This window comes from Anarrhichthys ocellatus, unplaced genomic scaffold, assembly GCF_004355925.1.
Source record: "Anarrhichthys ocellatus isolate YVR2014 unplaced genomic scaffold, GSC_Weel_1.0 scaffold2, whole genome shotgun sequence".
NCBI lineage: Eukaryota > Metazoa > Chordata > Actinopteri > Perciformes > Anarhichadidae > Anarrhichthys > Anarrhichthys ocellatus.
The window spans coordinates 8,136,501-8,158,369 of NW_022280032.1; the positions used below are offsets into that span (position 1 = coordinate 8,136,501).

The 21,869-nt window shown below is 44.0% G+C and overlaps 1 protein-coding gene across 8 annotated transcripts in view; it reads right to left on the reverse strand.

Moving 5' to 3' along the window:
* Nucleotides 1–1,491: 1,491 nt before the first annotated feature.
* Nucleotides 1,492–21,869, reverse strand: part of tjp1b (tight junction protein 1b) — a 51,153-nt gene continuing 30,775 nt past the window's right edge. For 2 of the 8 annotated variants that reach the window (XM_031857521.1, XM_031857566.1), the window contains 27 exons: nucleotides 20,336–20,392; nucleotides 19,641–19,765; nucleotides 19,421–19,523; nucleotides 18,907–19,225; nucleotides 18,449–18,555; nucleotides 17,590–17,758; nucleotides 17,331–17,475; nucleotides 14,597–14,730; nucleotides 13,832–13,937; nucleotides 13,129–13,279; nucleotides 12,381–12,489; nucleotides 12,071–12,290; nucleotides 11,510–11,694; nucleotides 11,336–11,431; nucleotides 11,138–11,220; nucleotides 10,828–11,038; nucleotides 10,639–10,739; nucleotides 10,206–10,556; nucleotides 9,666–9,893; nucleotides 7,739–8,587; nucleotides 7,144–7,235; nucleotides 6,464–6,679; nucleotides 6,219–6,349; nucleotides 5,666–6,131; nucleotides 5,285–5,502; nucleotides 4,573–4,716; nucleotides 1,492–3,278 (listed from right to left, as the gene is read on the reverse strand). In XM_031857521.1, the coding sequence (XP_031713381.1) occupies nucleotides 3,184–3,278; nucleotides 4,573–4,716; nucleotides 5,285–5,502; nucleotides 5,666–6,131; nucleotides 6,219–6,349; nucleotides 6,464–6,679; nucleotides 7,144–7,235; nucleotides 7,739–8,587; nucleotides 9,666–9,893; nucleotides 10,206–10,556; nucleotides 10,639–10,739; nucleotides 10,828–11,038; nucleotides 11,138–11,220; nucleotides 11,336–11,431; nucleotides 11,510–11,694; nucleotides 12,071–12,290; nucleotides 12,381–12,489; nucleotides 13,129–13,279; nucleotides 13,832–13,937; nucleotides 14,597–14,730; nucleotides 17,331–17,475; nucleotides 17,590–17,758; nucleotides 18,449–18,555; nucleotides 18,907–19,225; nucleotides 19,421–19,523; nucleotides 19,641–19,765; nucleotides 20,336–20,392 (5,211 nt within the window). In that variant the 3' untranslated portion in view covers nucleotides 1,492–3,183. The remainder of the gene's footprint in view (nucleotides 3,279–4,572; nucleotides 4,717–5,284; nucleotides 5,503–5,665; nucleotides 6,132–6,218; nucleotides 6,350–6,463; nucleotides 6,680–7,143; nucleotides 7,236–7,738; nucleotides 8,588–9,665; nucleotides 9,894–10,205; nucleotides 10,557–10,638; nucleotides 10,740–10,827; nucleotides 11,039–11,137; nucleotides 11,221–11,335; nucleotides 11,432–11,509; nucleotides 11,695–12,070; nucleotides 12,291–12,380; nucleotides 12,490–13,128; nucleotides 13,280–13,831; nucleotides 13,938–14,596; nucleotides 14,731–17,330; nucleotides 17,476–17,589; nucleotides 17,759–18,448; nucleotides 18,556–18,906; nucleotides 19,226–19,420; nucleotides 19,524–19,640; nucleotides 19,766–20,335; nucleotides 20,393–21,869) is intronic. The other 6 variants (XM_031857584.1, XM_031857575.1, XM_031857531.1 and 3 more) reach the window with 6 other exon arrangements.

Sequence of the window (21,869 nt, forward strand, 5' to 3'; positions counted from 1 at the left end):
TATATATTTCTTTCTTAGATTTTGCATTTGGAGGTAGAGGGCCTAGATTTGATTTTAAGATGTATATTTTTAGATAGTTAGCGGAAGTTTTCAGACAAACTATTAAAAGCTGAGTAGCTTTATACATTCTGTTGCAATTCCAGTTTCAGAAAAAAAATTATAGTATGCAATAGAATCTACAATGTCATAAAAGGTGAATATCTTATTAAAAATTCATTTTATAGTATCTCAAAAAAAGGTCTTGTATATGTCATAAAGTCTTAATATGTTATTAAAAAAAGTAATCTTATAGTTTCTCATAAAAGTCACAGTATAATATGTCACATAGAAGTTAAAAATTCACAGTATAGTATTTCATAAAAAAATTATATTATAGAATGCCACAATAACATAGTATAGTATGTCATACTATACTATGTCATCAACAGTATTAAAAATATAATTGAGAGGCATAAAAAAGTCAGTATAGTATGTCAATGTATAGTATCCCATAGAAAAGTCTAACGTGCCATTGTACAGGATACCATTAAGTCATAGTATCACAAACTGGCTCAGGAATGTAACGAGGAGGGAGACCACGCAACGTTCTCAAACCAAACGACTTGTTAACACAAAACAAACATTGGAGTGTGCAGATCAGCAAAGTCAGTGATGAAAGCAGTGCATGCGTGTGTGGTGTGTGTGCTGTGGAGGTTTTGAAGGTGCAAAACCAAAAGGACATGCAGTGTGGATGTCGGCTGTAGGAAGGGAGAGACAACGTGGACCAGCTTTTATAGGCTGGAAGGCCCGGATGAGCTTCATCAAGCTGACGACCCTCTCTTGTCAGCCAAGTGCCTGCTGAGGTTGGCCAGGACAGCCTTCAAGACGGTGGGAGGGGCGTAACACATTAAAGAAACTTGTAGTATAGCATGGCTGTGAAGTATCATAAAAAGCTTTAGTATATGTTTATAGTATACCATTGAAATGTCATAGTATGTTATAAAAAAACAATTCTAATCAGGTCATCCTGGTGTCCAAGTGGAAGTTTGTCCCAAATTCCAAGAAATTCCCTCAGTGTTCCTGAGATACGAGTTCAAGAGAACGGCTGACACAATATTTAATGTTTTAACCTCGAGTCCAATAGACGTTTGTGCCAAATGTGAAGAAATTCTCTCAAGACGTTCACGAGTATGGGACGTGGAAAGGAAACTATTTCTGGCTTAGAACAGCCAGTGAACTGGAGTTACCAAGCAAACCCAATAGGATGCGTGCCAATAGCTGTTAATCTTTAAAAGAACACCGTCAGCACTGGACTTGCATTAGTGCAAGCGAAGAATCCACCCGACAACTCGATTCACTGACTTTACATGTGGAATGAACTGTGAAGCAGCTGTGAATGTCAGAAAGCTTGAATCAAATGTTGAACGCTGACAATACACAACGGTCCGGGTGTGTTGGTATGTAAAACATCTGGAAGTTTAGATCAACACAACACACCAACACAAGCAGCAGTTACTTTAAAAATGAATTTATTTATTAATACAGTGGTATACTTAGAAATGTGACGCAAATGAGAAACAAAAAAAAAAGAAGTTGAACCAAAGAAAAATAAATAAAAATGTCAGTCGCACGGGGAAATCAACTAGTGTTGGGTTGAAGCAGTGTTATCATATCAAAAGAAAATTGTACTGATGTGCCATAATAAATTGTCTATTAGTACAAAAATACATTTCAGGGCACACAATACAGCATCCAGTATCACAAATAAAGGAAGGGACCACTCTTCACAGCAGACCCCCTCAAGTACATCTTTTAAAATCATTTAAACCAAGCACTTCTCTATTTTGTAAATAAGAATAAAAAGTTTTCTGACTGTTAAAAATGCCTTAAGTAGTGTGTGTGTGTGTGTATATGTTGGTAGAAAAGTCAGACTTATTACTGCTTATGTCAGTTCCAAGGCTCAGGGGTATAACCAGAATACAAACATAACCAATGTAACCGCTTTCTCTTTTTAAACAAACGTTTTCTCTTTTATACAAAATAACAAAGATGTACAAAAGTTCATTTACAGAGAACCAAGGCCATATACTAGCAATATGTACAGCAACAATTTAATCATCTTCTAGCTTTTTGAATTTCCTCAAACTTCATATGCATAGCAGTAAAAGAAAGCGTACCTTTTCATCAGCCTCAATTATTCTCGTGTGCTAAATCCAAGTTCACGGTTTATGAGAAAATGCAGAGACGACTTTTTCTTTCCGCAGTGATCGCGATAACTGAAGGAACCGATGTTTTTAAAGTTTCACTGAAAAGTTAATATGCAGATAAGGCATCACTGCTTGCAGTGTACGATGGGGTTTTCATGTGTTGAACTTAGTAGTAGCAGGCTTCTGGACCTGAGTCATAGCACATGCATAGATCTCTAGACAGCAGGAGTTTGTAAAATCAAGTCAGTATACTTATCTACGGTAAAACATTGCTACAAAACATCAGTTTTAAACAGAGACAGCCCCGTCACAACAAACGGGCATCTGATACTAATACTTAACCTTCATTCTTCTTCTTATTGTTTTTTTTTTCTTCATCTTTGCGATGCCTACGTCTTCCTTCGTGAGTCGGACTCAGCATTTCTCAAGTCCTCAGAGATCCTTCACGAGTGAAACGCATGACCACAGAACTCACAAACAAAAGTTTTGCATATACCAACTTTGCTGTTTGTGAGTGTTGCTTGTTTTTTTTTTTTCAGTACGCAAAAAATCCCATTGCACTATTAAATGAGTTTCCAAAATTCTCCTTTTTCCTGCACCGCTCTGACCTTTTACAAAATTAGCTAAAAAAAAAATAAAAAAAGTCAAAACGAGATTATTCAGTCTGTGGCACTGGTCATGCATTCCAACTTCAGTTCCCTTGTTTGAATAACTTGTTTGAATCTTTATTTTTTGCAAGCCTTGAAAGCACCGAAATAGAAAGAAAGAAACGAACAAGAGTACAGCGTTGGGGATGCTGGACTCCTTCGACTCTCCTTGTGTGTGTGTCGATTTTTTCTTATTTTTTTTTAAATTTTTGGGCACAGTTAACAACGTGAGAGTATCAGGTTCATACTTCATCGAGCATCGTGCACCCTGCCACGGGGGAGGGAGCCCGGCAGGGGCAAATGAGGTCCCCTGTTTATCACATTCAGTAACAGGCCAGCTGTTATCCTCTTCAGAAGTGGTCAATGAGCACAGACACACAGTTTGCACCCACCAGGTAGTTTGGGTCTCCGGGGAGAGATTTGTTCTGCCAGGTTTTGGGATCACCTGCAGGAAAGAGAGACATGATGTCAGCTGCTGGAGCCTCCCTTCCTTTACTTAAATACAGAAAATAAACCAGGGGATGCACCGGTGTGTACCTGTGTTTTGGGTATCGGAGTACAAATCTGTGTTAGAATTAATACTCTTTCATGTGTAAGGCATCAGGCTTGACTTTAACATTGCTTTCTTAACTTTGGAAGACAAAATGTAACAAATAAATCGCTTAACAATCTTCAAAATGAACAGGAATTACAACTCCAGCATATAATGCAACATCTGCATGTATGAGTGAATAGATCTGCCTCATTGTCACTGATAACCGATGCAGCTGTTTGAGTCAGTATGGGCCCGATATCCGGTATCATATATCGGTGCATCCCTAACAAAAACACACCAGATGCTCAAAACAGAAGGGATTATTCTGATAGATGGATCATAAATACAACAAGTCTCAATGAGAACACGTATGACTGATGATGATTTAATGCAAACATTAAAGCAGGGAATTAATTCCTGTGGCCCACCATGAGTTTATGTGACTAGTTAATGTTTAATGGATCAAATCTAATTCATGTTAACTCAGTTACTTCATACATGAGTTCATATGCCACCAAATGAGCTATAATCCAGTTCCAAAGGTGCCTCTCTGAAAACACAGCAGTGCTGCTTCTCATGGAAATATAAAGCTGTATGAAGGTGGTCAGATGCAAACATCTACATGTTGGTAAATGACACAAGAATCTTGTTTATGTTTATTAGGCTGGTGGCCCGATCCTAATTAAGCTACTGATTGCTTACGGTGACTTGTGTTGCATTGTGGGAAATGTAGGCACCAGGTTTTGAGAAGGAAGAGGAATGTGTGGAATAGAAAAAAGATGTTGTTGACGTGTTTTGTACTCTTACTATAAAAAAATGCAACTTAAACTCCACAGACATTCAGTTTACTGTCTGATAAGACTAAACCAACCATTGAGTAGCTGGAACTTATGTAACATTTGGCATTTTTGTTCTTAATTGTAAAAATGGTTTCTGTTTACTGACTCGACTCCAATAAATCGACTAAATGTTTCAGCTCTAGTGGCGCTGAAGTGATTTATTTACTTAGAACTGTCTGCAAGCCTTAGCCTCAGTTCATATTAAGCCAACACATCAAATCTCCAAACAGCACAGGCATGAAGAAGAAATGAGGGGGATATGGAAAACAGAGATGACATGATTTAAATGAGTCAGACACCAAAATCTCTCCTCTCTAATCACAAAAGCCAGCCCAAAGACCCCAAAAGGACAGAGGACAGCGTACCCGACGAGGAGTCGGAGGATTTTAGAGCAAAAGACCAACCATCAGGGGTCATAGACGCACAGTGAGGTAAGCGCAGCTCCACCGGCTTCAGGAACTTGAGTCCATGCGGGCCACACATCACCAGCGGACTTAGCAGCGTTTCTCCTGCACGGACACACAACAAGATTTAAATTCCACAAATGAAACCTGCAGGAATTAATCAGCACACAGGATTATTTATTACCCAATCAAGAGGCAAAATGGAGCCAGGCCTTCATGGTGAATGATAATTAACTGTTAACTGACTTGCCAGATTCATTAAATGACCACACTCCCTCGGTGCTGAATGTTAATCTAAAGAAATCCTCTAAATATACTGCTGGGATGTTATTTTATGTCAGAGCTCATTTCTAACTGTGTAACCACCGGTTTGCCTGTACATCAGCTATTTATTTTGTTTTATCTTCTTAAGACTTTTATGTTTATACTTCTTCTCATAACATGTAGAGTTGTTTGCTTTTGTAGTCAGTCATAAATGTATAAAGTCTTAGATAAGGTGGGAATCAAATCTACAATTATCCAATAAAGGCTACTGCAGAAACTACCCTGAAGTAAAACTAAAAAGCCTCAAACTCCCGTGTTTACTGCGGTTATTGTATTACTTCAAGTGTAGCTTTTCTCCGAGTGTAGTAAAGTTTGTTCCTTGACATTCAGACATAAAGGAAGGACTGACCTTTCTCCTTGTCGAGGGGGGGCAGGATGCTGTTGTCCCGGCACACCTTGAAGTAAATCTCCTGCTCCACGCTCTCGGGGATGGCACCCTGAGGGATGATGATGCTGACGCCCGTCTCGATGGAGCTCAGGACCCCTCCGTTACAGTTGAAGATCCCCCGGGCGGTGGCCACCACCGTGTGGCCTTCGTCCTCGTCGTCATCATCCAGCGTGCTGGGGCTGAGGGACGCAGCGCAAAAGTCAGCATCATCAGTCAAAACCGTGTCGGTAGAGAAAGTTGCACAGCAGAGGACACAAGAACAAACCCCCTGTGAACAAAACAAGTCTCTCTATGTCTTTCAGCAGCTCCGTAATTACCCTTGAAAAGGTACGGGTTTCTCACCTTACAGGGATGGCCTTGGGAATGGCGTTGATGTTATTGTGCTGGTATTTGGGCCTGTTGTCCATAGTGCGTGTGAAGGTGTCCAGACCACTGTCATGGTCCAGGGGCTGTGGTGACAGCGCAGGCTTCCCGCTGCTGTTGCTCACCACACTGGGCTTGCTGAGGAGGTCCGTCTTCACCTGTGTGTCGTTGGGCAGCAGGTTGTGGTTGAACTTGGGGCTCTCGAACTTGCGCTCAAAGGGCCGGGCTGAGCTGGTGTACGGCTTGGGGACATAGCGGTTATAGCTCGTTGGAGCAGGAGCGCCCAGCGTCTTTGCCGTTTCGGTGCCATTGACTGGGGATTTGTCGGGGATGCCCCTCGGGGGCAGGTAGCCGCCAGGAGTGGGTTCGTCTCTGCTAGCCGGCCTGAGAGCCGGCAGCTCGGGTTTGGGATTGGGTGAACCCAATGGCTCGGGTATGGAGTTCGCTGGAGATGGTTGAAGGAAAATACAATCACTTAAACACAGTCTTTGTCACACCATTATACTCTCGCACTTTTGAAGAGAGCGCTTACCGTCATTGGGGCTGAGCTTGAGCAGTGCGTTGGGTGGGATGGCGGACGCTGGACGCTGTGATGAGGGGCTGATCTGGGGCAAGGGTTCATATCTTTTCTCCACTGGACTCACCTTCTCTACAGACTCAACTCTGCAGTACACAAAACAAAACGGTTAACAAAATAATTATGATTCCGCAGCGGGTGGAGTTAAAAAGCAGAGGTGTTTTGCACATCAGCCAACAGTGCTGGCATGAGGTGCATACCTGTTGTACGGGTAGGACAGCTGAGCTGGTTTGGGCAGATCGTGGAAGCGGTTGATGCCAGGACTGGGTTGGCCCATGGCCTTGCTGTCGAAGCTGCGGCGATCAAAGTAGGACAACTGCTTCCTGTAGTACTCCTCATCCTCATCTGGGTCATAGTGGTTAGACCGCATTACATCATCCAGGGGTTTATGATGGGGCTTCTGTGGCTCAGGGGCCCTGCAGAGGAAGCAAAAAGAAATGAGTAAAACAGCTGCAGAGATTTAAACTGCAGGGAAAGACAGTAGGATTGGTCTAACGCCCGCTGGACAACGTTTTGATGGAAGACATCCTGACTGTGATTTGAAATGATCAAGTATGTTTGAAAATAATCTGGACGTCCCAGACGGGGTGAGGAGCTCAGCACGGCAATGAGACTGGAGCTGACCTTTTCACAGCAGGGAGCCACGACATTCCTAATGACTCCGTAAACATGCAGAACTGGTCGTCCTGGTAGAAAGACATTCTTTTGATGCCTTGTGTGTCTTTGCACACCACAGAGTCTGGCTTGCTACACGGTGACCTGTGTCCACTAGGTGGAGCTCAAACAACTATAATATATTTCCAAGATGCCTTTGCAAGGATCTCCTAGTTGTCCTTCACCCACCTACTTTGCAGCCTGAGGTTCTGTGAGGACTACATACCTATAGGTGGATTTCTCCTGCTCCAGGTTGCTGAGGGAATTGGCTTTGAGGACTGGGCCAGGTGCAATCACAGGTTTAGGAACATCTGCAGGCTGAAAAGCAAAGCGAAGGTGTCTCTTTAGTGCTTCTTGCATCTGATCCAGATTTTTGTTCACATGAACGAATTGCAGGCACATGGCTATCTGTGCCTGACAGCTCACAGGCCAGAGGATTACAAAGCAGACGATCATTTCACGAAAACAAGCTTGCAGTTTGAAGCGCGTCTATTCTGCAGTTTTTTGACTGCAGTTTGGGAAAAGGTCATTTGGCCTCAGTGGGGCATTTTTGGTTATCTTGTGCTGCTTTGAAATACTAACATATCAAAGTACCAATTGTTAAACCCCTTTAATAACTAACAAAGGCTGCCATCTGAAATTTAGCCTCACATGAACCACCTCTTTCAGAGTGTGACCTGGCTGCAATTTTCCAATTTAATAGTTCTCCAACTACAGAATCTTTCTTTCTTATCAATAACGGTGATGAAGTTATTTTCGGGGTTAAAATGTAGAGTTACGAGGTGTTCACATTAATTTGTACACCCCTGTGAGGAACTCACCCTGAGAGCTGATTCTCCTCCTTCTTTAGCCCTGTCCATAGAAACAGAGCGTTTGTTCTCAAACATCTTCACTCTGTTGAGCACCGACTGTGGCTTCATGGCCGGGTCCTCGTCCAGGCCTTCCCGTGGCGGAGGAGGGAGGGGTTTGGAGCCTGGAGTGATCGCTGGCTCGCCGGGAGAGGGCAGGGTCTCTGGTTTAGGAGGGGGAATTGTGGATTCAGAGTTCATCATAGGGTCATGCATCCCTTGCTTAAAGCCACGGTTTGCAGGCCCAGGAATGTAGGTGGGCCTCAGACCAGAGTCACTGTAATACTGCTTTGGGGGCTCCGGCGATCGGGGTGAATTAATGGGGAAGCCGTGAGGTTCTGCCTCATAGGGGGAGCGGGCGTCATAGCCAGCTGGGGGCGGGGGCTCATCGTAACGAATGGGCCCAGGTTTACTGTGCCGTCGTCTGCCGTCGTAGCCCACCGGAGGGGCCTCATCGTAACGCGGCTGGGTGGGGCTGTAGTCCCTGCCCGGTCCGTCGTCGTAGGGCGACCGGGGGCTGTAGCCCATGGGTTGCTGGTGGCCCGGCTGGTACCCTGCGGGCTGGGAGGACGAGGTCTGCTGGTCATAGGGGGGCCACTGTTCGTTGTAATGAGGCACACGGTTGTCGTAGTGCAGGTGAGAGTCAGTGTTATGAGGCTTTGGATCGGTGAAGCCGCCTCCATCGTATCCGTAAGGCAGGTGGTCGTAATCGCGGTATGGCTGTTTGTCCTGGAACGGCTGGTGACAGTAGCTCAAAGACTGCTTCAGGCCATGGTTGATTCGCACAGGGTCCTCCATATTGTACAGATCTTTCTTGTACATCTGTGAAGAAACAACACTGAATGAATTCATCCATTACAACGTTGTCACTTTCAGCTTTTAACAATCACCATGTTGGAGGACAGAAAGCAGCCGGGGAAAAATGCTTTCCCAACACCACATAGAGAATAATTAAAAAGATTACATTCATGACTGGAATATAAACTGAAACTTTGAGGAATTTAACATGTATAAAATTAACCAAATCATTAGGAAAGAAATCCCTCTACTGTTTAATTAAACAAAAATCAATTCAAAGTGCAACTACACAAGCAAACCTTTGTCCATTATTCAAAAACAGTTCTGAATGCCTGTTTGACAAGATGCCTCTCAAGAATGATTAAAATTCATATGGACATGAGGTTTTACACATTAACACATTTAATAAATAGTGAACTAACAAGCAATTTGCACATTTCTGAAAGGCCTCATTTCAAACAAATGATGTGTAGCCTGTAGACAGCAAATACAGTTACAGTACTTCCTATGGAAGAAGGTTGATTTGTTGTCATCTACTCCGAACAAAACTACTCAACGGAAGACACAATGCAGTGTGCCGATGTAAGTTTTTAGATACGGAATATTGCTTGATGGAAATCATTACCAAGAGTACTGTCTGCAGGTTAGCTTTCATCATGCAACCAACATTCAGTTTGCATCTAATGCAACGTCAAACTACTGGCACTACAACAGACGACACATCTACCACCGTGATGCCACTGTAAGTGCTACTATCGTTCATCTACAGAAGAGAGTTAAAGCTGAAAGGAACCCCAAAAAACATTAGGTGCCATGCAAAGGAAGTAAGAGGCAACAGTTCGGGCTGGTTGTGGATGTCTTCCCCCTGGTCAAAGACTCAAATGTACCAGTCCTCCTGGTCTCCCAGCCCACTGTGGTGCATGTGGACTAGTCTGTCGCACATTTTCTCTGGGAGCCAGAAGCACACAGTGGGCTCAGTGAGGCACACAGTGTGGGCGTGTCATGCAGAGAGCGAGTGGAAAGCATGTGCGAGAAGACAGGCAGTTAAAACAGCAGGCTGTGGCCCAGGCCCGGTCCGAGTGGCTGGAGAAACAGCGGGTACCTTTGGTTCTGGACCAGGCGGTCCAGATGGGTGGGGTTCATGTGGTGATGGGGGCTGAATAAGCTCAGGGGCAGGGCTGGGGCTGCTAAGTGAGTCCGCCTGAGGAGCTGCGGCTGCAGCAGGCGGCTCCTCTAGGTGCACACCCTCAAGCTGTACAGGCTGCTCAACAGCAGGGGGCGCTACCGCCGGCGGAGGCAACGAGGGCATGGGCAGAGCAGCCTCATCTCGCTGTGAAGTATTGTTAAGAGACATTTATAACACAGCCTGCCAAGGGCACACAAAGCACAGCTCACCCCAACACCACGAGCTTCTTCCTTACACTGAATCAGTTTTACACCAGCCAGAGCATGTGGTTAGAATAGATAACATACCAGTAGCTTCTAGAACAGGTTTATTACTTAGCAATGGGCATTAAATCTTAACAACGGTCAGGACACAACACTGAACACAAAGGAGCTATTCCTCAGCTCGCCAGTACTTTTAGCCATCATCCATCTCTGACGGCCGGGTGCAGCCTGCAAAGCTAGATATAAATGTTACCTGTTGCGGAGCGGCCATCTTGAACCCAGCAGGGTCTATGCGACTGGCTGGGTCGGGCTGCACAGGGTGCTGGTATCCAGGATAACCAGGGGTGTCCTGAATTACAGGCGGGTCTTCTCGCACAGGCTCGGATGAGCGGGTGATGGCGGGCTCCGTGGGCAGACCCACTTCGTCGTTCAGTGTCTCGTCCAGCTCCTGGTCTGTGTACGCTCCGCCCTCCGTGTCCGTGTCCTCGTAGTCAGAGGTGTGGCGGCTGTCCGTGCTGTACATGGAGTATTCACTTCCTGGCGCAGACAGGTAGGACAGACGGTCGTCGTGGATGTCCAGGTCATCCTCTGTAGTGCCATCCGCCTGAGCAGAGAAACGATAGTGAGACGAACAGGAAACCCAACAATATTGTTGAGGAACAAGGAATGACGCAACAGTCTCTCACCTTGCCCTCTGACACCCACACCAACTGGTTCTGCTGCTGCTGGATTGTTTCTTTCAGAGCTCCGTACCAGCCATCATTCATATTGTTCAAGTTGATGGTGGCTGAAAGAGGGTATTTTGTTTTTGGTCACTATCACTTCAAGAAGAATAAAACATGTGAAAAGAGACAGGATACACTCTGCACACTCACTGGTGAACAGGTGGTGATTATTCTTCCTCAGTTTGATGGCTCTCTCATAGAGCTTCCTGGCGCTCTTCCTGGACTCTGGACACAGTCTGGTCCTCATGTTCTTCACACCCTGCTTAGTATCAGGATTTAGGAAGACTACAATCGGGTACCACTGAGCATAGTTCAGCCTGTCCACAGCGTTCGGGGTGATGTCCAGGACAGCATGTTTGTCCTTCATGAGATAAGGGCAGGAAAGAGGAAAAATATATCTGTTAGGAAATACTCTACGAACCTACAACGCTGTTTATACGATACAAGGAGGCCTACTCACTCTGTCAATGATCTGCTTGATGGTGTGAAGACGAATGATTCCTGAACTACGCTGGTCTGTTCCTGCATCTCTCGGTTCACTCTCTGGAAAAGAGATTAAAAGGGATTCATGAAGAGAAATAAATCTTGAACACTAATAAGCTTACTGTCAGTTGATGTTTTCTACAATATATGTGCAGTAAAATGTAGACAAACATACTTGCAAGCTCAAAAAGATCTGGCTCTTCTCTGGAGAGTTTTTCTCGAGCAGTATCAGCGATCGGCCCAAATATCACCACAGGTCTCAGGAAACCAGCTGCACAGAAATACAAAAAAATATATAAAGACTCAGAAATGTAGGCTGTAGGCTAGCAGACACTGTCAGAGTCCTCACCCTCTCTCAGTACAACTCTTTCATAAGCCGGGAACTTTGTCTGGACTGGCTGAGAAGAGAGATCCTCTCTGCTCTTCCTCAGGTTCCTCTTTGAGCTCCGAAGACCACGAAACCTCCAGAAGTCAGCCCTGTCGCCACCCGCCGTCTTGGGGAGAGTGTATTGCACGCTGGACAGCTGCTCTGCTCTGTTAACGAATGACAGAAAGACAGAGACGGTTCTTAATGTAACACAAGCTAATGGGTGTGTCAGAAATCTGGCACCGCTAACCTAAACACTGCCAATGCCTCAGGACGCTACATGTCAATGATAATCATTACAAATGTAATATTAATAAGAGAACTGTTGTTGCAAACATTTATCAAGCATGTCACTCTTTGAGCAGACACATGAACCTTTTTAACCCGCAGCTAAATTTGGCTTATAATGTCATTGTTATATACTCTATCCTTTTTATTATTCTTAATGGTCTGGTTTTTATGTAACTTTTATATCTTAGCATCTCTTGTGGTGCTCTATAAATAAAGTTAATCATTAAACCCATAACATGTCTCTCAGGTCACCTGTTTTTGTTGGGGATGATGCCCCTCTCCACCTCTTGGTGATTCTTGCCGATGCGAATGGCCAGCCAGGAGCCCAGCTTCCCGTTGTAGAGGGTGTCCACCACACGGAACACCTCCCCCTTGTTGAAGCTCAACCCATACGGAGATTCCTTCTCGTACTCAAAGTGTGTCCGGATGTAGAAGGAGTCGCCGACGTCCGACTCCACAATCCGCCGATACACTGAGCAGGAGACAGCGAGTCAGAAACATTGGGCTAATGTGATCAACAGAACTTAATCTCTCATTTCATCTCCTTACTCACTTCACTTACCATCTTTCTTCTTCTGGGCCAGAATGGTGACCTCTTCACCCTTCGGAAGGTCTAGGAGGAACAGCACCGCCTCCTCTCGGATTATGTTCGCAAAATCTACATTGTTTACCTGCAATTTGGGAACACAGAGATTACTAATTTATGCTTACCGCTGTTGTCGAGTACTTTAAAGTTTGAGTTAAGAAGTAAGCTTCATTGTTCAAAGTGTGCGTGAGGGGAGGTGTAAATCTCTGTTTGTATAGAAAGGATTACATCGCTCTTGCTGTTCTCAGTATTGTCTGTCTGAAGATTTTACTGCACTATAAGAACTCAAGCCATTCCTCTTTATACTTAAAGAAAGCAGGAGGAGGTACAAACGGGGAGATATATGGCTTTGAGGAAACGGGACAAACACAGCGAGAGGAAACAGCATTTTTTTTGTGTGTGCTCCCTCTGGGCCATTGCTAAGAGACCAGCATGGAGGTACAAGCATTTTGGAGCAGCTAGTGTGTAAAACCATGAATATAAAAAGGGAAAAGCTTGAGGACGCATACCCCATAAAACATGTCTGTTTACAGATGCCATCAGGTACCCATTGTTAAGACAAGGAGAAGAAAAAAACAATCCTTTGTGACGAAGAATAACAGCTCTAAGTTCTGGACATGGAACTTTTTGCAGTTTTTTCAACACCTCTTAAGTTAGACAAGAACCACTTGGTTGTAGCTGTCAGGTTACACACTCGCTGTGTTAAAAAGTAAAAGCATCTCACCCTGAGAATTTGGTCGCCCTCCTCCAGGCCCTCCTTGGAAGCTGGGCTGTCCTCAAGCACTCCGGCTACAAAGATGCCCACGTCATTCCCCCCGGCCAGCCGCAGCCCCACGCTCTCCCCTTTCCTGAACTTCACCAGCTTCATGCTTGGCCTGAGGATGGGGAAGACTATTGTTAGGATGATTTTCTTTGACATGACACCATTTGATGGCATTTCTGTCTTTGCAGAGAAAACTGCAATTTATGAATAGTTGAGTGACTCTTGGATGTAAGCCAGGTTTTCTCTTTTTGCCGAGACCGTCGTCTCTTTACCGAGCTTATAAAAGCAAAGACGTGCAATTGTTCTGGAGAAAGAGAAAGGCGCAGTGATGGAGAACATTTGAATATATTTCAATAATGTCGATAAAGAGAAAAATAACCACAGTAAACTGTCTCCCACAGAACAATCCAGTGTGTTCAGAACATTTTTAAATCTTTGCCTTGTTGCAGCCGAAATGCTTCGTACAGATAACATTTTGAAAACTGTCAATTGCTACTTCAAGATGTGCTGTTGTTATATAAAATTAAAAAAGCTCCTCACTCTTGCCATCACTTGTTATAAAAGTGAACTGAGATTTATGGAGTGAGGCACTCACTTTTTGTTTTGTAGATTTTAATAAGCCATTAATATTTGATGGTGTGAATTTGTTCGCCGTTATTATTACCGTAGGATGCCATCGTCATGGGCAGCACTTGGCACCGGGGCATCAGAGGGACTGACTGGCAGGTCTACATCTGGCTGTCCAGGCTGAGCATACACCGGCTTGGGCTCTGAACCAAAACACAGCCTCAGGTTATTAATGCAGACACACGCTGAACAGGTTTAAAAACAAAGAAATACTCCCTCAAACACATTCACAACTTCACAACACCGCAGATACACGTGTTAAACTAAGTACAATTACAGTAATTGAAAACACAACTGTTCAAAACCACACACTGTCAAAGTGTCATCACACACACACACACACACACACACACACACACACACACACACACTCAAGGCACATAGCGTCCTTAGCAGGGAGGTCAAACATAAAGGCAGCAGAGCGCTGCAGGCTGGGGAGGAACGTCAGACTCGATCAACTCATACGGTCTATTTTCATTTGGCTTCAGGCGAACTCAGCCAGGCTCAGCAGGCGTCTGGATCTAACTTTTTTTTTTTTTTTCTTTCGGTAGTTATGCTCCTAAAAAAGGTCAAAAATGGCTGGTTCAAAGAAGACTTCATTTTACGATCATGAAATCATTTAATAAAACAATTAAATGACTGCTTATGATGGACGGGGAAACCCACATGTCGTATTTGCTGACAGGTACAAGACACAAATAATGGGTGTACTGACATGTCTATCCGATAACTTCTGATTTACAAATCACTTGTCTGACATGTACACACAATATTCAGGTTTAATGGCTGTGTTATTACTGACCTGGGAGTGGTGGGAGCTGTTTCTCCTCTCTAGCAATAGCCGACTCCTTCGGTTTTGGCAGGGGAACCTCCTCCGGTAGCTTCACGGGAGTTGAAGACGGCTTTGAGATCCGTTCGTCATCACGACTTCTGTGACTGCAGACAAAAATACTTTGTCTTGAGCGAAGGAATGCGTGAGATTATAAATAGTGTATTCTGGAGATGTAGAGCTCGGAGGTAACAGGAGAGCTTTAAGGCTACATCTTGAGTACACGCAACAATACCAAGGCCGTATACGACTCAACACAACTTTTGTCCTGACTGCAGTGGGCACGCACTGGCTGAGAAAAGGAAACACGGGTGAAGAGAACGGCTCGGAGTCTGAGGCTGCATCCTAGTCTTGAAGGTCACTACTTTGTCTTTTTACTTTTTTTTGCGCTCTATTTTTAGAGCAGCTGATCTAAGGTGTCAGAGTGGATTCTTTCCTCCAGGTGAATTTCACAGTGTGACACTGGCTGCAGACCAGCAACGGTTTGACTTCAATGCCTGTTTTAAAAGACTTAGGCCGTCTTAACTGATACACAGTGACCCTGGTCAATCACGAGTCAGTAAATGATGAAATAAATACCCTGCGTTTCAAATGCAAAGGAGGCTTTATGATTCCGTCGCCAAACTCCTGGTCACATGGCTGCTCATTGGCACAGCTTTACTGGCACAATACTGCTGCATTAACAGGCTGAGTGACCGAGTAGCATGCAGGACCCTGTTTGAACTGGCTGGAGAGGAACAAAGCTCTGTTTTAATCCATCCAGGAGGAGGCCCTCCTTTTAAACTGCCAATTTTCTGAACTGAGAGAAAGGGTCACAGGTTACAGATCCAGGTTCAGATAAACAGTAACATCCTGTCCCAGCATCTCCTTCCTGCTAAGTGAAATACGTAAATGACTTGTGCTCCAGTAGCCCAGATGGGTCATCAATAAACTAATGCAACACATTGAGAATATTGCACACAAAACACAATCTATTAAACCAAAATAAACAAATCATATCAGACATCCACCGGTATAAAGAAAGATCTCAGTGAAGCTCAGCAGCTAAAGGGGAGACAGTTGACACTGATGGTGGGCGACAGCATTTTGTTCCTCCATTGTTGGAGCCATATTGTCCTCCTGCCAAACTTGCGGTTTGCCCACAAAAACATTGAAGAGACAGGAGGATCATGTGACTCAATCATCTCGAGTCAAAATAAGACGCCTCACTGAATAATTGATGTTATATAACATCACGACAGCAATCTTCCTCCGAGTAATAATTTGCTGTTAGTCATCTTTGCAATGGAGAAAGAATGAATTTGTTGCAGGAGAATCAGCGCTTTGTGAGAGTTTAGGGTCATCTATTAATCTACATTAAAGTAGATCTATTCAGGATTTACTAGCACTACTATTGGTAACTACTCGTACTGCATACAGGTGACACACTTACGGTATTCTCCAGCTGTTGAGTCGTATTAAGGGAATAAAGGGCAGAGAAATCCTGTTAAGTGAGTGTTGGTGAGACTGTACGTATAAGCATCGTTGCTATTTGCTAGTGACGATTTTCTGTGTCTCTTAAAGACTTTTTAAGTTCCCATAGTAAATAAATTAGCGTTTTTGAAACTGATGTATCAAAAATGCTCTGTTCCAAATGGCAGAGGACGTTACATTCCAGACACAGTGATATAGGTTGAGCACTGAACTTATACACAAAGTAGAGCAGAGTTTTGACCCTAATTGACTAAGATTGTCTCTTTTGCAGCTTAAGAGTTGACTTTTATTTTCCTCGGGTCAATAAGCAGCGTGAAAGGGGAACAACTCCGGTGCTCTATTGAGTTGAAATGAAGAACTAATGAGGTACTTTCAAACAAGGTTACAGTCACAGAAGTGCTGAATGGGTTGGTGGCTGGTATTAACTCAAACATAAAATCGAAAGTCCTTTATAGCCAAAAAAAACAAAAACCCGAAACACGTCTGTTTCAATAAACATTGACAGATAGAAGTTCATTACAACAAGATCAGTTACATCAGAACGTTTTAAATATTAATAAAGGGCTGAAACTAATTATTGTTTTGAGTATTGATTAATAAGCTTATTATTTTCTTAATTAATTGAATTAACAGTGCCCATCACACTTGTTCTAAAATCCTCTGGTGATGTCATCAAATTACTTGTATTACCAAACCTAAAAACAACAAAAAAGCCTCTAAATAATCAATTTACGATCCAATTAAGACAATAACAAGCGGAAAAAATACTCAAACTATTAGTCGATAATCAAAATAGATTGTAATTATATTTCTGTTGATGAATTGTTTCAGATCTACATTATTAATATGAAAAACAATTCCCCTTCAATCACATTAAAAAGGAACCATTATAGTGGCTGTGAACTGTAATAATCTAGTTTTGTTGATATTTGTAACATTTAGTGGCAAGAAGTCACTGCTGTGCTATTTCAGTCAGGAGTCGAATATTGTGTCCTGTACTGAGACGTTCATTTTCTATTCATTAAATTGAAATCTTAATTACTGTTGGTCCTGGATTAAACTAAAGTTTTATATCAACCGGAGAGAGAAAGCAGCAGAAATAAAGTAGCAAAATTGAACCTATATGAAAATGTCAGGCTACTAGTTATACACCAGTGTATAACTAGTTATACACTAGTTATACACTGTTTAATTTAAACTTTAAAATGTTAAGGCGTGGAGGGATGCTCTTTACCTGCCATTGCTGATTTGTGGGGGTGAGTTTCTGGAGTGGTCTGAGGGTTCAGATCTTCTGTCTGGAGAGCGGGAGCGGCTGCTACGATGTCTGTCATGCGATCGATTGGAATGGTCGGATGCCAGAGAATGGATATCTGAAATGTCTGATCAAACAAAAGCCACTGTTCAGCCACGGCGGTCTGAAACGCACACGGACAAGTCTGGCTTTTCAGCTGCGCCCCAGTTCAGCCGAATCCAACGCTTAACACCGCTCTCACCGTCTCTGTCGGAGGCGTTGGCTGAAGCAAGGCTGTCATCGAGGTCAGGGATGTTCAGCAGGGTCGCCCTGTCGTCCCTCTGCACGACCATTTTTAGCTTGCCCTTTGACCTTTCTATCAGCTTCTTGGCGTCTATCAAGGAGAGGTTTTCTGTCACTGTGCCGTTGATCTATAGAAAAGCAGAGAGAGAAGCTATTAGCCATGACATGACAAAGAACAGTAGTTAAATTTAAAAAAAGAAAAATTAAATAATGAAGTCTTTGTTTCACATTTTATTGCAAGAAAATAGTCATATGAAAAGCTAAGTTTAGGCTATAAATGCATAGTCCTAAAGGCACAATATCACGTGCAAATTAAGTGCAAAACTGATGTTTGTTAGGGTCAAATCAATTTGTAAGCTTAAGATTGGGCTGTGCAGTATCAACTAGCACATCCCTTTGACAATTATTTCCTTTGATCATTTGCTTAACCTTTCCTTCCTTATGTGCTAACATTCAAACAGAGTAAAATGTGAGAAGCGATTGATTCAGAACAGCTACAGTTCAAAAAGCACCCGTCATGCACAAAGAGCTATTTTATACTTTCATCTCTTTCAAAATGTCAACGAATTGAGTAACATCAAGGCGATAAAGCTGCAAGTGCTGTTATGCAACTTTAGATGGATAGAAAAAAATAGATTAGTACAGCAGTGAGGACTCGTACATTTCAGCACGATATTAATTCTTCTCTCCATCAGCACAAAAAGAGGAAAAATAAATAATAATATAATGTCATTTTCAATTGTCTCGTTGACGTTTTAATATTTCATGATGTATACATATTAAATGTTCACCAGGCTTCTTGAAGTCGTATGCCTCACCTTCAGAACAACATCTCCTTCCTGGATGTTGCCGTCTCTGGCTGCCAGGCTCTCGGGGGAAATGTCCTTGACAAAGATGTGGCTGGCCAGGCGCAGGCCATATTCTGCTTACAAAGTGAACGACAGCAACAAAGACCATGTTAGCACAGAGCTCACGTGGCCACGCCGCACTGACCACACTTTGCTGTCAAGCCGCTGCTCCCACTGGGATTAACAGTACTGATTAAAGAAGATTAATTGCTCTTTACTTGAGTAAACTTGGATTTTGCTGCGGCTGGCAAGTTTTGTTTGCTCTGGCAGTTGACCAATGCTGATTTGGAGGTCTTATTCTCTCCTTAAAGTCTGGCTGTCAGTGGCTAATAGTTGGAAAAATAAAATGGCAGGTGATTTCCTGGATTACCTCAGAGAACCTTCTTAGAGCCCTTCCGTCTTTTCATCCCCGACTTTGTGAGCCTCACCTTCATTTTTGCGAGATTTGACAAGTGTGACTTTTGCGGGTCGCGGGGGCAGGTTGTGCGAGCGGCGGTCTGAGCGAGGGGAGAGACTCCTCTCCCGCGAGCCGCTGCGTTCACGCTCCCTGTCCCGTCGCCCGCTGCTCCGCCCACTGCGCCTGCCCATGGCCCCGCCCACACCGCTGTAAGCGCCGCTGCGTCCGCTCCGCGTCTCGTATATCTCTTCATCGTAACTGTCGTCCTCCTCCTCGTCGTGCTCCGACATAGTTTCCCTCTCCCCGAGGCGGCCCATGGGGACGTGCACCTTTCTCTTCCGCCTGATTGTCTGAGGAAAGGAAATACGATATGAGATCAGTTACAGTAAGACGAATCATTTATGTACATTTCTCCTACTAGTCCGTTGTGAAAGAAATGTCTAGATGACATACAATTTGATAAAAATGTATCAACATTTTGTCATGACTGACGTAAGTTTTCCCCAAAGTTTAGGAAAGGAATTCACAATGGGCTGTTGACTCACAATTTTGGCAATTTTCCCACTTTTACGAAGCTGCTGGACGGCGTATGCGTGCTCCACATTGTCCATGGAGACAGCATTGACCATAACGACTCGGTCATTTTCCCTAGAGAGTGGACACAGAGATATGAGACATGCTGGAGTCTCTCTGTAGCCGGAAGGGTCATTTAATACTAATAACTTGCAATTTGACCGGGCTGCCAATAATAGAACGAAATCTTACTGCAGTAGGCCTTCTGCTGGGCCTCCTTTCAGCACATCCGAGATGACAATGGAGGTCTCGCCACTCTGAAAATGAGGGTTATCCCGACCTCCTGATATGGCTATCCCGAAGCCAAACCCTGGTGCCTGCAGACAGAGAAACATAGATTAGGATGTTAGCATAGCTTTCTGTGTAGATCAGAATACTGGACATAATGTAAAGTTCTGGATACAGATAGACAGAGCTGACTAAGAAAAGCATACGCATGTATGTACATATGTACTTCAACCGTTTTATTAGACAGTGAACCAAATCTACATTATTACAAAACATACACATCATCAGTGTTTTTCACTGCCAGCAAGCACATAAACTTATAGCGAGTTAGAATCGTCAGTGTAGTTTGAATGCAAAAGCATGCATAACTTCTAGTGTGTTATTCAGGCTCCCAAGCCAAACATGTGGGAGGGAATTATGCAGAAGAAAAGCACCGTGACGACTGTGATGTTTTGTTTGTTCCACCTGCAACTGTGTACACAGTAAGCACACTTCCCACATGATGTAATCCTGGAAATAGGAGGGAAGTGAAAATGCAGGGATGGGGGATGGAAGCAAAGATAGCAGAAGCAGGAAGGGGAGAGAGATATCTGGACCAGGACGAGTCTCAACACAAGACACATGTAAAGAGCATCAGAGGGAGGAGAACAGATACCTACCCTGTGTAGTGTTACTGTGTGCTGTTCCCAGATGACAGTCTCCTCCATTGCTGCACTCTGGAAGACAGAAATAAAGTACTTGTTTGCCTGATCGCTTCACTTACCTATTTACAGTGAGGCTGATAGCACTGTGCTTGGTTTTATCTGCAGTGCACTCACAAACAGACCACACACTGGCAACATACTCTCTCCTGGTACATTCACAATGTTTACCCGGCATTTAATACGATCACACAACCCTGCTGAATACAACGAGGCCACACTAACAGTACGTCTTTAAATGTAAAGCACATCCTCCGTCACATTAACGACCAAAGAGGATAAGATGAAGGTCACCTCCTTCAGCTGTCAGGTCAGCACTGTCCTCTGCGCCTCACTTCTTATCTTATCTCTTCTTCTACATCGTTCCACTTCCACCACAATCTCACGACACATTAGCCGTTCAATGACTGCATATAAAATACTACGAGGTTCATCCCTTTGGGGGCAAATTACAACCCGCAGCGCAGCACCCAATGCCAATAACCCACATTTGTCATGTAAATTGATCCTAAGAGTTTGACCTTAATAGGTGAGACGATCACACATCTCCCTCCCGCTTCGCTGGTGATTTCGTTTGACACCTGGAACACTTACGGTACGCTTGCCTAGGCAGAGGACTCATTGAGAAGAGGGATCTCTGCGGCACATTAAAGTGTGATGACAGACGAGCCACGGGACATGAACCGTACATTAAAAGCAGCATCAGCTTCAGTGCTTGGACCCTCGGTTGACATCACTGCCACCTTGTTGGCAGCTTCATACCCGAAACGTCTAGCAGGTGTCAGTCCAACTTCATGTTGAAGAGTAATCTGCACCACATCAGCACGACATCCTGCTCATGGTATGGCTAAAGTGATAATGAGCCACGGGCTCATTATCATGATAGAAAAGTCCGAGGAGGTGATTTAGCCGACTGTGTCTGCTGCCGTCCTGTTTTATTGTTTTACCACCCGGGCTTCCTTCCACACATCGTCCTCTTGTCCGTCACGACCTGTCAGCCAAGTGCCAACTTTAGCGAGTGTCTGGGAATACAGGCGGCCGAATAAGTCGCCACAAGTGGCCCCAGACGTTCTCAGCTTGGCAGCGACGGTCACAAACTCCTCGAGCAGCTTATGGCGGGACTCATGCGAGGAGGGGGAACAAAAGGATGGAACAGGGGAACTCCCGCTGGCCTTTTTTACATGGAATGCACTGCAGCAAAAAAAAAAAGACATCTGAATATTAACAAGACTGCTGCAAACAGACGAGCGAGTTCTCACTGGAAAGTTTGCTCTGGAGGAGGATTTATGTTCGTGTCTTCTTAATCAGCACTGTGGAAACGCTGATGCAAAGAACTCCAACGTTTCCTCTAAATTTATGGTTTGTCACTAAACGGTAAAGTTACGGGAGGTACTTGTTTCCAGTTGACATTCCTACTTTCAGAAATTCCGTATCGGCAGCGCACGCACACACACACACACACACACACACACACACACACACACACACACAC